Source organism: Quercus robur, chromosome 5 (genome assembly GCF_932294415.1).
Source record: "Quercus robur chromosome 5, dhQueRobu3.1, whole genome shotgun sequence".
Taxonomy (NCBI): domain Eukaryota; kingdom Viridiplantae; phylum Streptophyta; class Magnoliopsida; order Fagales; family Fagaceae; genus Quercus; species Quercus robur.
The window spans coordinates 63,861,989-63,876,012 of NC_065538.1; the positions used below are offsets into that span (position 1 = coordinate 63,861,989).

The following is a 14,024-nucleotide window of genomic DNA, read 5'->3' on the forward strand; positions in this document are numbered from 1 at the left end:
GAGAAAAATGGGTCATCAAAATATTTTGTAAACAATAAATAAAAATGAAAATGAACCGTTATTTACCATTTTCCAGTCATGAAGTGAAGAGGTAAAAGACCAGAAGATGGAGAAATTATAAGGTCCTCGTGGTGGACAAAATTGTTTAAAATTGCTGAATTAAAAAAAAAATTTTAACAGAAACTAATTACTGACTCAACAATTTTAAACAAGTGGGGGTTATTCTATGAAATAGTGGACAAATGTTTTAAAACTTCCTCTTTTTTCTTTCCTTTCTTCTTTTTTTTTTTTTTTTTTTTTTTTTTTTTTTTTTTTTTTTTTTTTTTTTTTGAATGTAATGCAAAAACCGGTGGAGGAGTCTGATCCTTATCCTGGTTCAACATAATCCCGTCTATTTTGGCATTAGGGATCTGATCTTTACCCTAGAATTTTTCCCATGTTGACTTCCTTTATTGTTTCAAAAGCAGAGAGGATTATGCTAAAAGTTCCATCTGGCTTATCTTAACTTACTCAACCAGTTCCACAGAGTTGTTTGTGCAGAATAATACTTATTGCAATCGGAATGTAAGTGTATTTTTACCATTACCACTGAGCTGACATAGTAAGTTTCTTGTGAGTCAGAGGTCCCAACTCCCATGTTTTAGGCATATTTGAAATATGTTATGCCTTAAATCCAAATTTTTTTAGTTATTTTTTCATAGCTTCTCCATGTTCAATAAAAGCAGTATTTAATACTACAGGTGCATGATTTATCTAATCTTCTTTCTGTAATTCTTTTTAAGAAAAACAATGGCGAGTGGCACAGAAAATGGTATTGGTGCACTTGGCATTGATGGGCTCAAGAAGAGAAGCTCTTTTTGGAAAAAAGAGGATTTCTTGCCAGAGGAGTCATTCCAGAACTGGGGAAACTATGTCAAGGCATTGAGTAGTATAAAAACCAGGCTCAAAGATCGCCTACTGACACGCTCCCAAGACTGCATTGAACTACATGAAATGCGTGCCCAGAGCGAGCATGAGATGAAGAAAAATCTGAATTGGTGGGATCTACTTTGGTTTGGCATTGGAGCTGTCATGGGCGCCGGAATCTTTGTCCTCACTGGTCAGGCTGCCAGAAATAATGCAGGTCCTGCAGTTGTAATTTCATACCTCATAGCAGGTATATCTGCGTTGCTCTCTGTGCTGTGCTACACTGAATTTGCAGTTGAACTCCCTGTGGCAGGAGGATCATTTGCCTATCTTAGAGTGGAGCTTGGTGACTTTATGGCTTACATTGCAGCTGGAAACATTCTTTTCCAGTATATAGTATCTGGTGCTAGTGTGGCACGATCCTGGACTTCATATTTTGCTACCTTGTGCAACCACAAACCTGATGATTTTCGCATAAATGTGTCATCCATAGCTGAAGGCTACAACCATTTAGACCCAATTGCCATTGGTATCTCAATTGCAGTTGCTATTGGTGCATGCCTAAGCATTAAGGGGTCCTCGAGATTCAATTCTATTGCTACCATCCTCCACATTATAGTCATGATTTTCATCGTGGTTGCAGGTCTTACTAAAGCTAACCCTGCTAATTATGAAACCTTTGTGCCTCATGGTATTCCTGGTGTTTTTACAGCTTCTGCAGTGCTCTTCTTCGCTTACGTTGGGTTCGATGGAGTGGCAACCTTGGGTGAAGAGACCAAGAACCCAGGTAGAGACATCCCAATTGGGCTAATTGGTTCCATGGCAATTACCATAGTAACTTATTGCCTTCTAGCAGCAACATTGTGCTTAATGCAGCCATACACACAAATTGATGCTGATGCACCATTCACCATTGCATTCGAAGCAGTGGGGATGAAATGGGCCAAGTACTTTGTTGCATTCGGAGCATTAAAGGGCATGACCACAGTTCTGCTAGCTAATGTTATTGGTCAAGCTCGATATTTCACTCATATTGCACGTACCCACATGGCACCACCACTTCTTGCAGTTATTAATGAGAAAACTGGGACACCAATGAATGCCACAATCATTATGACTGTTGCAAACTCCATTGTAGCATTCTTCACAAGCCTTGATGTGTTGGCAAACCTTCTTTCCATAGCTACCCTATTCATCTTTACCCTTGTTGCAATTGCTCTAATTGTGAGACGATACTACGCTACGGGTGTGACATCAAATGCCGACCGAAACAAGCTGATTGGGTTCTTGGTGTTGATTATTGGATCCTCAATTGCTACAGCTGCATATTGGGCAGCTAGCAAGGATCATTGGATAGGGTACATAGTGACAGTAACAGTTTGGTTTTCGGCCACACTAGGGCTAAATTTCACAGTGAAGCAAGCAAAGAAACCTCAATTGTGGGGAGTGCCATTAGTTCCTTGGTTGCCATCTGCTAGCATTGCTATCAATGTCTTCATCATGGGTTCCATTGATGGACCATCATTTGTTAGATTCAGTGTATGGACATTATTTTTGCTCATCTACTATTTGCTTGTGGCGCTACATGCTTCTTATGATGCAGCTAAGGAGATTGAAAGGAAAGCTGAGGCAACTCAAGCAACAAACATTGAGGCTGGGACTACCAAATAGCAGAAACATAATTAGTAGAAATGCATGAGTTGATATGAATACTAGTTGTTTTGCTTGAATTTTAGTTCATATTTCTTTTCCTTTTATTGGAGTTATTTCATATTCATTATTTGTCATACAAATGCAGTAGTGGAGAAACGTAGTGGTTCAACCTGTTTAAGTGCAATTTTATCCTCTAGTTCGATAAAAGAAAATACAAAGTTACAAACTGTTAGTTAATGCCTTAAATTGGTGCTCATTGGTTGGCATCACATAGGAATATAACCCAATTAATGATGATTTTGTCTCATGCCGCTAGCAAACCTCTTCTTACTAGAGGTTGAGAATTACATCGGGCACAATTGGTTTTAAGGGCTGATATTAAACGTTAAAAATTATACTTTTAATCTTAAACCTTGAATCAAAAAAAAGTTCATAACTAAAAACTTTTTTGATTCAATGACTAAAATTAAAAGTTTAACTTTTTATAAGGACCACTGCCCGAATAATAGTACATATGCCTTTTTTTTTTTTTTTTTTTTTTTTTTATAAACGAATAGTACATACGCTTTGGAATCTAAAGAAAGATGCACGAAGTATACCATAGTGCAATTATATGGATTATAATTTATATGCCATACCCATATAATTTATATTATATCCCATACCCGAATGGTACATGTGCGGCACAATTTTGTTTTGACCTAGCCACCTTAGTTAGGTGGACGAGAAAATTAGAGAACTCAATTAGAGGATATTCTTCCCCTGTATCTAAATATATAAATATATATATATATATATATATATATATAGAGTAGTGTGTTTTATTAATACATGCAACTTTAACTAATCTATTGATGTAACCAACTTTAACTAATCTGTTGATGATCCATAGTGACCCTATAAATTTGGGTTTAAAGCTTCTTGTTGTTGTGTATATTTGATGCAAAGAATTAATAACTTTCTTTTCATTTGTCAGTTATTGTGGTATAAAGTTTAAAGCCAATCCATCAAACTTGCCCAAGCCATATAAATGTGCTGATCCTATTAAGCCTCTACACCCTACCACGTAAAACATGTGCACTGGTGCGCGCACACAACAGAAAAAGTTGAAACATCTAGTACAACTAGCTTGAAAATATTATCATTAATACAATAATATACAATGATTGTGACCTCACCTATAGTTTGACCACTGCACAACATTTCTTACACAAAAAAAAATAATAATAATAATAATAATAAACATTGCAATGAAACCAACACTGATGATGGTGCTAAAAGCACAATGGGAAAAAAATGGAGAGAGGTGATGACAAGCATGCCTCAACACCTATAAGATGATATATTTTAAAATGAATTTACTTTACACTTCTTAAACAGACTTATGTTTCTATTTTGAGGAGAGAATTGAGTGATGTACTATTGAATCGCTGGGCAAGGCCTCGGATCACAAGCACGGTAACGTCACGCAGGTGCCGGGACTGCACCATCAAGTCAACCTCATTCTCGCTGTCCACCACAATTCTAAGCCGATGTTGGTCATTTCGGAAAAGCTCCACCTGTTTCATAGTTTACCCATAGATTTCCCGACTAATTAGATTAATGCTCCAAAACACATTATGCAAAAAGTATTGAGTCCCTACAACTAAAGTCAATTAAGCCTTAATCCCAATTTTAAATTGGGGTTAACATTATGGCTCCTTTCTCAATTAATTGAGGTTTGGCCAAATGCCCCCTTCTTCTTTTTTAATAACTTTTCTACCCTACATAATATCCTATGTCAGACATTTTTTTAATAAAAATATTAGATTTAATGCCTAAAGTAAGGTTATCAAACAAAAAAAGAGAATTAAACAAATGTCTTCCACAATTGACAAACACAGGATGAGAAATTTAAAAACCTAGGGTAAATGCAGAAACTTACATGAAAAGGAGGTGCATAACTTCCTCGAATTTCAGTAGTTGGAAATGAAGTTTTAGAACCCGGCTTTACAACCTTGACTCTTTTTCTATTAACTTCTAGGACTCTTTTTTCAAGACTCCCCATTGAAGGATCCTGCAAAATTACAACAAAATGAGTTGATTTATTTCCTATATCAATCTTCTCAGTATAGTACATTAACAGAAAAGAAATGTACAAACAGAATATCAAAGGTAACCTTTTTAGATCGGTCCTTGTCACATAGTGCCTGTTTCAAATAGGTAACAGTTAGATTACGGAGCACAATGCTGGCAATCTTAATATATAGGAAATACTGCTTCCAAAGACAAACGAGTTTCCACTAGCTATAGACAAAGGTTTCATAGGCATATTAGTTTAAACTGGTAACAACATGAAAAGGCCCAAGAAATTTTGTTTGAATTTCTTTGAACTCTCCTGAAATTCTTTAAACAACTTGCTTTCAGTGAATTTATATAAAAACATGTTCTGTTTCCAGAATTGGAAAAAAAATATTTAATTTTTTTAAAGGACAAGATTGTAAAAATGTTTTCCAAACATATTACCAATACAGGGAAAATGTTTCTTGAAATATTACTAGACAAGAAATCAATGTGCCCCCATGTTTTAATCATAGACTCGTGTCTGCTTTATAACCTAGTTGATTTTAGTACCCAATTTGCATTGGTTTAATTAAAAACAAAGATTACAGAACAAATACGGGGCATGAAATCTCTTTTACTCTTCATTAGATGGATAAACCTTACACCAAAGAAGATAAGGAATGAAATTATTTGTAAGCGTAAGCAGGTGCAAGTGGCACCAAGGATAGAATTTGGGAGTCAATTGAGCTGGCTTAGACATGCAACAGACTCAAAAGGTGAGTTTATTAATGTGGAAGGATCCAAAGGATGAAAGGGAGGCTAATGTTAGAATTATGGTTAAGTGATTCACCATTTTTCCTAATAGCTTAAGCTTTGAAACAATCGGTAATATTATCATGGTATCAAAGTAGAAGATCCTAAGTTCGATCCATGTCTCTACTCTACCTCCCGTTTAAATGTTAAAAATCTCACATGTTGGGCCCCACTTATTAAAGGGAAGTTTGGGCCCACATGAAGAGGGATTAAAATTCACCATTTCCTAATAATTTAAACTTTTGGAACAATCAATAATATTATAATATCATCAGCTAAAATTTACATGGGTCGAAGTAATAAAGAAAAATATGGTTGACTACATGGACCCTTTTACGCCACTCCACTCAACCAATATAGGGCCATGTCTTTGTTTTGTCATTGGATTTTAAAATGAAACAAATGAGAAATCAATTGCAAGCAATATTAATTTTGCACGAGGAAAACAAGGTCACAGGAAAACAAAGATTACTATTAGGCTCTACTTCCAAATCAAAGAGATTATTTTTCTAACTTTTAGTTTATGGTAAATCCATCTACTTCTTTGCCACCAAATGCACCACATTTGACAGAGGAGAACAACATTCCTAATCACTGATGTTACTTGGGTTCTGTCTGTCCCCTTCTTTAGAAAGTCTTCACAAAGTATTTTGAGTATCAACTTCTATTGATAAAGGGGAAAAAAAGAAAAAAGAAATGGAGCAAAATGTTCAAAGATTCATACAAAAACCTCACAAAAAACACCTTCCATCCTCTCTTCTTTTTTAAAGCCGTATTTAAAAAAATAAATAAATAAATAAAACTTTGGGAATGTGTGTTATGTATATCTGCATTCTTTATTATTATTATTATAATAATAAAAGGTAGAAAAAGATCACGTAATGCAACGATATGTATATTCCATAACTGCAACAAACATTTCAGTATATATGAGCAAGTTGATAGGAAAATAACGCCAACAAAAGAGTTGAATTATAGCCACACCTCAAACTTCACAGATCCAAGATCAAGCTTCTGCTTCACTTCTTTATAAACATCAGGCTCTGCAAGAAAATCAATGCTATACAAAATGAAAACACAAATAGGAGGAAGATAAGATCTGATAATTTCCTATAGAATTCTTTATAGAAACCAACAAACATAGATCAAAATTGGTAGAAGAGATCCACCCCCCCAAAAGTTAGACACCAGAGGAATTTATGAAAATAAAAAATAAAAAAAATTTCAAGAACCGGAGAATACAATAAAGATACAATGAGAACCAAAATCAGAACCTTGCAATAATGATCTTTGCTCCAAGAGTAAATGGTTTTAAGCCCTCATGAATTGATTAACCAGCATTTCTGATATTAGTGATTACCATTGCAACAAATATCTTTCTTTTTTTTAAATAAGTAAATATTTCAAAAAAAAAAAAAAAAAAAAACGAAAATGAAATTATTCATTAACCAACAAGTACATGAGTGAAATTTTCATTCGCCATCAGGTACATGAGTAAACTATTTCATTAACCAACAAGAACACACTTTCTAAATGCTTTTCCACCGAAACTTCGTCTGCCCTCCTCAACACGATGTAATAACTCTTCACTAGAAAGTCCCGTTGAGAGAGAGAGAGTTGCAATTCTCAACCTCAGGGCTCAGGCACTCGAAGTTGTACTAAGGTTTCTTTTTTTTCTTTTTTTTCCCTTTAATAATAAGTGACAGATTTACTAATAAGGTACAAAATGGGGCATCCAAGTACAATGAGAATACAGAATGCAGCCCTCAAAAAAAGAAAAAAGAGTAAAAATCAAATCCTGCTTATCATTAATTTTTTAATATCTTTGTGTCATATAATTTTATGTTAAAATGTTAATTTAAAAATAAAAAATCTGTTATAATAGATGAACAGAGGACAAAAGTTATTGCACGTGAATTTTGACAAATCCACCATTAGATTACATTTTCTTCTTATATCCTCCATTAGATTACATTTTCTTCTTATATCCTCCATGTTTACAAAATTTCCAAAAAAATCAAAGATCAATGTTATGGCATCAATCAAATATTTAAATTTCAAGTTTTTGTAGTGTTAAATTACTGATTCTCCCAAAAGCTTAAGCTATTGGGATATGATAAATTTAATCATTTAACTACATACTTCTAACATGTAGTATAAAATAATGAATAAAAAATAAGTCTATGGATCGAATAGTAAACATCCTATTGACACAAAATTGACGCACGTGTTAAAAACATAAAGAATAGGCAATCCAACGGTTAGATTTTCAAAATATGTTGCATAGTTAATTTTTTTTTGTGGGAGTTGTAGGCATTAGCTACAACCAAGTTTGTAACCAAACTTTGTCCATTAACAAATCAAGTGATATATATCCAAATGGATTTTTCTTATTTACAAAACAACACATAGTTCAAGTTCCTTGAACAACGACAAGAACATATAAGTGTATCATTGCGAAACATAAACATATAATCTCACTTGGGTAAAGATACCTTGCAAAGCTTCAGTTGCGAAATTGAATGCTACAAATCAAGGAATGTATAGCAAAAGATGGCAACATTGAATCACGGCAGGTAACAACATTACAAGAAAAAGGTTCAGTTCAATAAACTCTTTCAAAACCTAATAAAGTTCAACTTTTTAAAAGCAATCAGCATGTAACAAGGTAGCTTATAAACTTTTATTGATAAAGGTGAAAAATAAATAAATAAAAAAAGAGCACCATGTTCAAATATTCATACAAAAAGCTCACAAAGTAGGGTACATACTTGCACTACAAGAGGACACCCAAAAAGAAGACAGCTTCAACTAACATCAGTAAATATAAAATGCAAAAAAAAAACTAAAAAAGGAAGAGTGTAATAGCAAAGTTATTTGCAAAATCATTGAACTTGAATAGCCATGAAAGATGGGATTCCAAAAATTACCAACTGCAATCGGATCAGTTGATGCAGAAACAGGCTGCCCCTCAACTCCATCCTCTCTAACAGGAGTATAAATGGCCACTAACCTGTAGCTCACGTCATCAACATTAGCTTCATACATCCTTCCTATTTCTCCTGCAATTAATCTTTAGCAATCAGAATTTGGAAGAAGGGAAACTTAGATTATCTAAAAATGTATCTGGCAAAGCAGAAATGAAAGGGAAGCCAAAACAAAAAACTGCACTGTTTACCATCACATAATAATAATAATAATAATAATAATAATAATAATAAAACAATGCTAGTTTTTAAGATCAATTTAGATCTAGAAAGAGAGATCATTGAGAGCACACAATGATAGGTTTTAACAATCAAAATTTGTTTAGAATTTTTATTAAAAAAAAAAAAAAAAAATCATTTCCAAAACATTTAAGAAACCTCGAGCTCTTAACATTGGAACCTTAGGCATTCCTAAGACATTCTAGTTGTGTACAGATGATTTATGAGAAAAATTCTACATAAAGCAACCACCAGGGCGGCCTGGAGAGGTATGCAGGCTATGCAAAGCAATCTCCTAAGGTTTGGTTTGGTAAATTCAATGAAGCAGTTGTCAAATTTGGGATGTGTCATCGCCACCTGACCACTCTATTTTCAATTATACTTTGATAGAGAGGAAATTCTCTTAATAGTTTACATTGATGACATCATTATTCTTGGTGATCACAAAAAAAGGGCATTGCTAAGTTGAAGCTGTTACTTCAAAACTTGTTACAGACTAAGGATTTGGGAAAGCTATGTTACTTTTTGGGTATTGAGATAGCATGATCCAAGGAGCTCTTCTGTTGCAGAGGAAATATGTGTTGGATATTTTGAATGAAATGGGTCCGGTTTGTTAGGTTCAAAACCTATAACGACCCCTATAAAACCCAATGACAAACTTTATACAAATGAAGGGGAATCATTATTAAATCCTGAAAGATACTTGTCTCTTGGTTGGTAAGTTGAATTACTTCACCATTACTTCCCCAAATGTATATTTCACAGTTAGTGTTGTGAGCCCTGGTTGGTAAGTTGAATTACTTCACCATTACTCCCCCAAATGTATATTTTGCAATTAGTGTTGTGTGCCCATACATGGCAACACAATTTATCTACATAAATGGATTGTCATCGTGTCCAAGAAAGAGGAAAGTAGTGTAATTGCTACCCATATTTCTCAACAGAAGTCCAAGTTGTTGATATGTTCACATACCACTGGACAAGGCTCATTGGGATCTGTCATAACAATCTGGTGTTAAATGATACAGATGCTCCAGCGAGTGTTACGAGTAAAATAGTATGAGTGAATTGATGAGTAATTCAGTGTATTTCTGTGCTTAACTTAAAAATATTCCGTGTATTATGGTTAATTAATTTAGGTAAAAACACTTTTCAATTTATCTTATTTACAGATGCCATAAAATAATCAACACAGATTACAAAAAAAAAAAAAAAAAAACCAAAATTGAAGTTATTAATTTTGGATGTCAAACGATTAAACTGTCTAGCCAGTACAGCAAAAAGCACATCTCTCTCTAGCCGGATGAAATAATAATAATAACAATAACAAAATTCAATAATTAATAAAAAATTTCAAATTTATGACTGACTTGCATTTATCGTGACCAAAGGAACAACTGCTCATGGATTTAAGCTCAACACAGGTGGCCAAATATCAGGTTTTTAGACAGGCTATTTACTTTTAAAATATTCCTATCTAACAATGAGCTGCAATGACAAAGACTTGTACAGAGATCCAAATGAATTACAATCAATCCAATGATGATTTTTCTCATGTTATTCCTCAACCAAACATTTCCTTGTCTCCTCTCTTACCTATTGCTAATGTGACTCAAGAAGGGATAAATAGTCAAGAAAATCCAATGCATGCAATTGAGAAATTCACATGGAGTCCCCTAATTTATATAAAACACAAGCTTTTCACACATTTTCAACTAAAAGTTGTTTTCAGCTTTTCCACTCATTATCCCTTTTTTTCTTTTCAAAAAGATAAAAGTATAAATAAATAAACAAACAACACACATTATCTCAAAAGACACGAGATCTGAACTTCTTAATTGTAACTTAAAATTTTAGCATACCTGGAATAGAGATGAGATCAGGACTTCCAACCATTGATCTAAGCCATTGAATTCTACTTTTGCCTTCCTTTCCTCCGCTATAAATGCCACGAACAGCATATAAGTTGGTGTGGAAACCTCTCCCCTCAATCTCCAGCTTATCTATTTTAGGCATCCCTACGGATAAACAAATAATTTTGAGGGGAAAGAAAGAAGATGAAGGACAAGAGGAAAGATGCTTCCTAATACACAAAATTAACAATAATATTGACACTGATTATTAATAAAAGCAATTTAGTTGGAAGCAGTCAAATCAAATCAATACAAAACGTTCACACTCCCACATTAATTCAGCAGAAGTTGGTTCAAATACTTCCAACACAACATCCAATTTATATGTTTTATACCTATGCCCCTCCTAAAGACTATGTAGACACCAATATTTCAGGAAAAAAATTGTAAAATGGTGATCAATCTTCCTAAAAGAGCTAATGTACTCCACAAAGAAAGAAATATTCCCATGTTTTAAATATCCAGATATCTTCAAACAAGAACATATCATAATAAAAAACAACGAGCAGGGAATTGACCATGTCACCATTTTCAAAGTTAATGAAAATTTTAAAATTAATTCTTGAAGCACCCAGATACGGTCCAAAGCAATACAATAATAGTATATAAACAGAGAAAAACTGAAATCATTACAAGATATTAGAAGCAAGAAATGAAGTGGCAGCATTGTTATAGAATGTTTAAGGAAGAAAGTGTTCAAAAAAATTTCCCCAAAGGAGTTCTATCAGGAACAACCAAGGCAATAAGCCACACTTCAATTAAATAACGTTAAGATTACTACTGCAAATGAGCTGAGCTAAAACCTTCTTAAATCATCATTGACCTTAGCTCAAGAAGCTCAAAAGCTCAGCTTTTTCCAGCCCTACTGTATTTAACTCGTAAATCATATTACTAAGTACTAACCTCACCACCTTACAATATTTTTCTAAAAAGGGTGAAAGAGAGAAAAATGACCATATGCCACTAATTGAGTAAGAAAGAAGTTCATGAGTCAATTTACAGCCCCCGTATAGAAAAAAACCTGGCAATATAGGTGCAGTCTCAGCATATACTGGCTCAGTTGATCTTCCAAACACATCAGTCACAATGCACTCACATCTCAGACATCGACCAATGTCCTCAAGCCGCACCTTGTAGGAGCAAGACCGTTGTGTAGGTAATGGTTCATAGGACTTTCTATCTTCCATTTCTGATGAACAGAACCTGCAGTATCCCTTGTGTCATATATGGAGAACACAATGCTATTTCAAAAGTTAATAAACCAGTGTAAAAGACAACTTTCTAAAGAATATATTTAAATAAATCGGGAAAATGAAAACAACAAAATGCAATCCAGATAATGTGATTCCAGTGTCTCATTTCCCTTCAATAAAATGCAATTTCTTATTGCTACTGAAAGGCAAACAATTTAGTGAATGCCTAAGAGACCTACAACTACAATTTAATATGCTTTGTGGTAGTCGAAAGTAGCACTATACCATTGGTATCTGACATCTTTCTTGTACTTGCTCCAAACACGTTGTTGAGTCTCACTCTTTGGAATCACTTCAATGGCAGTGAGTACATCACCTTCAACTGCCTTTCCAGTGAGAGCAAGCATCTCCACTTTTGGAAGCTCTGTAGGGAAATGCAACACCCACATTTGAATTAAATAGTTCAAGTTCACTATATATACAAAAGGTTAAACTAAATAGTCTTCTTATTCTATTAAATACATATACCAGCTAAGGATTGCACTGATGCAAGTCCAACATCATGAATGACAAATTTTCATGTTATTTATGAAATAATTGCCATATCAAAGGGCCCAAGCTTCATTATAACAAAATGTAAATTTTACCTGGGAGAATAATATCAGTCGGCTCAGACAATCTGAGTTCTCCCACAACTGAATCTGAACGGACTGGAGTATAGCTGTAAAATGCATTAAAAAAAGTTCATTACAACAGGCTTCCCAAATAGGAAAAAAAAAATTTTATATATATATATATATATATTATCCAATTAAAGATGCATATTCATTAGATCACATGATAGGTTTCACTGTTTCAGATATGAATTATTCTGAATGGACTGGAGTATAGCTGCTTTTGAGATGCATTAAAAAAAGTTCATTACAACAGGCTTTCCAAATAGAGAAAAAAAAATCTTTTATCCAATTAAAGATGCATATGCTAATCTCATTGCATCACATGATAGGCTTCAGATATGAATTATTCTGGAATTTTGAAAGCAAATTTCTTCTTGCCAACAAATGACAGCAAAAAAGACTAAAAGGTAGAACAGTTACCCAAACAACAAACGGCAAGTGTAATCTGAATCAGTAACCTCATAAGTACTTGAGCTAGCATCATTGATAAGAATAATAGTTCCCTCATTAGTTTCTCTGTACCAGCTGAAAAGGCTTGATCCCTCATATCCACCAAAATATTCACCTTCTCCAGAATAAACACCCGAAGACAACTCCTTCACACGAACATTAGAAACTACTGGAAGAGCTGCCAAATTATTTATTTAATGTATTAAATAACAAGACTAAAAAGAAATAACATATTGAATGCCTTAGTATGACAAAGGCCAAAAGTCAACTACAGATAGAAGACAGAGCACATGACTTACATAGGATCTACCATTTACGGGCTCATGAAAAGGAGGTAATTGCTTGGGGAAAAAAACTAGTTAGAATGAACGACAACAACCCCTTAAGCCTATCACTTGCTTAGATTTATAACAGAATCTGTGTGTACTGTTAGAATTAGGGTAAAATGATTAAATTTACCATTTCCAAAAAGCTTAAGCTTTTGGGACAATTAGTAATTTATCACATTCCACAGAATTAATTTATGGAAGAGAGTTCCAATCACTGAATCAAAATTATATTGATATTATACCTAGACAAGGGAATCTCAGTGGTAGGTCATCAAGTTATCCACTAAAATAAGAAACAGATTCCCAATTCCAAGCTAAAGACTAAGAACTAGAGTTGTACCTGGGTCAACTGGAGAGTTGGATATTGCAACCAATGGCTTCCCGCATTTGCCATCAGCACGAGTGGGCAGCCAATATAAGGCCAAATAAGACCCCACATCTTCAAGTGATGGAGTGTAAGTTCTGCCACAGTTGCACGCAATTTACTTAACATTCTTTTTAGAGATGGCAACATGCATTCCTAAATCTCAGAATAATAACAATACTCAGAACTTACAGTGTTTTACCACATATAACAACATCTTCACAAGCATTAGATATATCCATTAATGCAGATCCATGCAGCTTATTTTTTGTTCTGTACCACATATATTGCCCAGCACCTTCTTGTCCACCAAAATACGTTTTTTGCAGGATTACCTCCTCATCCTCAAAGCAATCAGGAATTTCTAGGTCCACTCCTATGGGATCCGCTGTTTAAAAGAAAAATTACACAGAATAGGTCATTTGCATGAGTACAACAAGTATTATAGAATGATTTGGAAACAAAATAGACTTATGC

General features: G+C 34.1%; 2 protein-coding genes across 3 annotated transcripts in view; one reads left to right on the forward strand and one right to left on the reverse strand.

Moving 5' to 3' along the window:
* Positions 1-789: 789 nt before the first annotated feature.
* On the forward strand, positions 790-2,641 carry LOC126729137 (cationic amino acid transporter 1-like). Its single transcript, XM_050434834.1, has one exon. The coding sequence runs from the start codon at positions 790-792 to the stop codon at positions 2,575-2,577; it is 1,788 nt and encodes a 595-aa protein (XP_050290791.1). The 3' UTR covers positions 2,578-2,641.
* A 1,034-nt stretch (positions 2,642-3,675) lies between these two features.
* The window catches only part of LOC126726643 (187-kDa microtubule-associated protein AIR9), a 33,931-nt gene continuing 23,582 nt past the window's right edge, over positions 3,676-14,024 (reverse strand). For both annotated transcript variants that reach the window (XM_050431953.1, XM_050431954.1), the window contains exons 28-39: positions 13,740-13,935; positions 13,524-13,645; positions 12,825-13,032; positions 12,375-12,448; positions 12,013-12,151; positions 11,556-11,737; positions 10,484-10,639; positions 8,346-8,477; positions 6,400-6,458; positions 4,719-4,748; positions 4,484-4,615; positions 3,676-4,118 (exon numbers count right to left, since the gene is read on the reverse strand). In XM_050431953.1, coding sequence (XP_050287910.1) covers positions 3,942-4,118; positions 4,484-4,615; positions 4,719-4,748; positions 6,400-6,458; positions 8,346-8,477; positions 10,484-10,639; positions 11,556-11,737; positions 12,013-12,151; positions 12,375-12,448; positions 12,825-13,032; positions 13,524-13,645; positions 13,740-13,935 — 1,607 coding nt within the window. In that variant the 3' untranslated portion in view covers positions 3,676-3,941. The remainder of the gene's footprint in view (positions 4,119-4,483; positions 4,616-4,718; positions 4,749-6,399; positions 6,459-8,345; positions 8,478-10,483; positions 10,640-11,555; positions 11,738-12,012; positions 12,152-12,374; positions 12,449-12,824; positions 13,033-13,523; positions 13,646-13,739; positions 13,936-14,024) is intronic.

Coding starts and splice junctions, on each gene's coding strand:
- LOC126729137 (XM_050434834.1), top strand. CDS start 790: ATGGCGAGTGGCACAGAAAATGGTATTGGTGCACTTGGCATTGATGGG.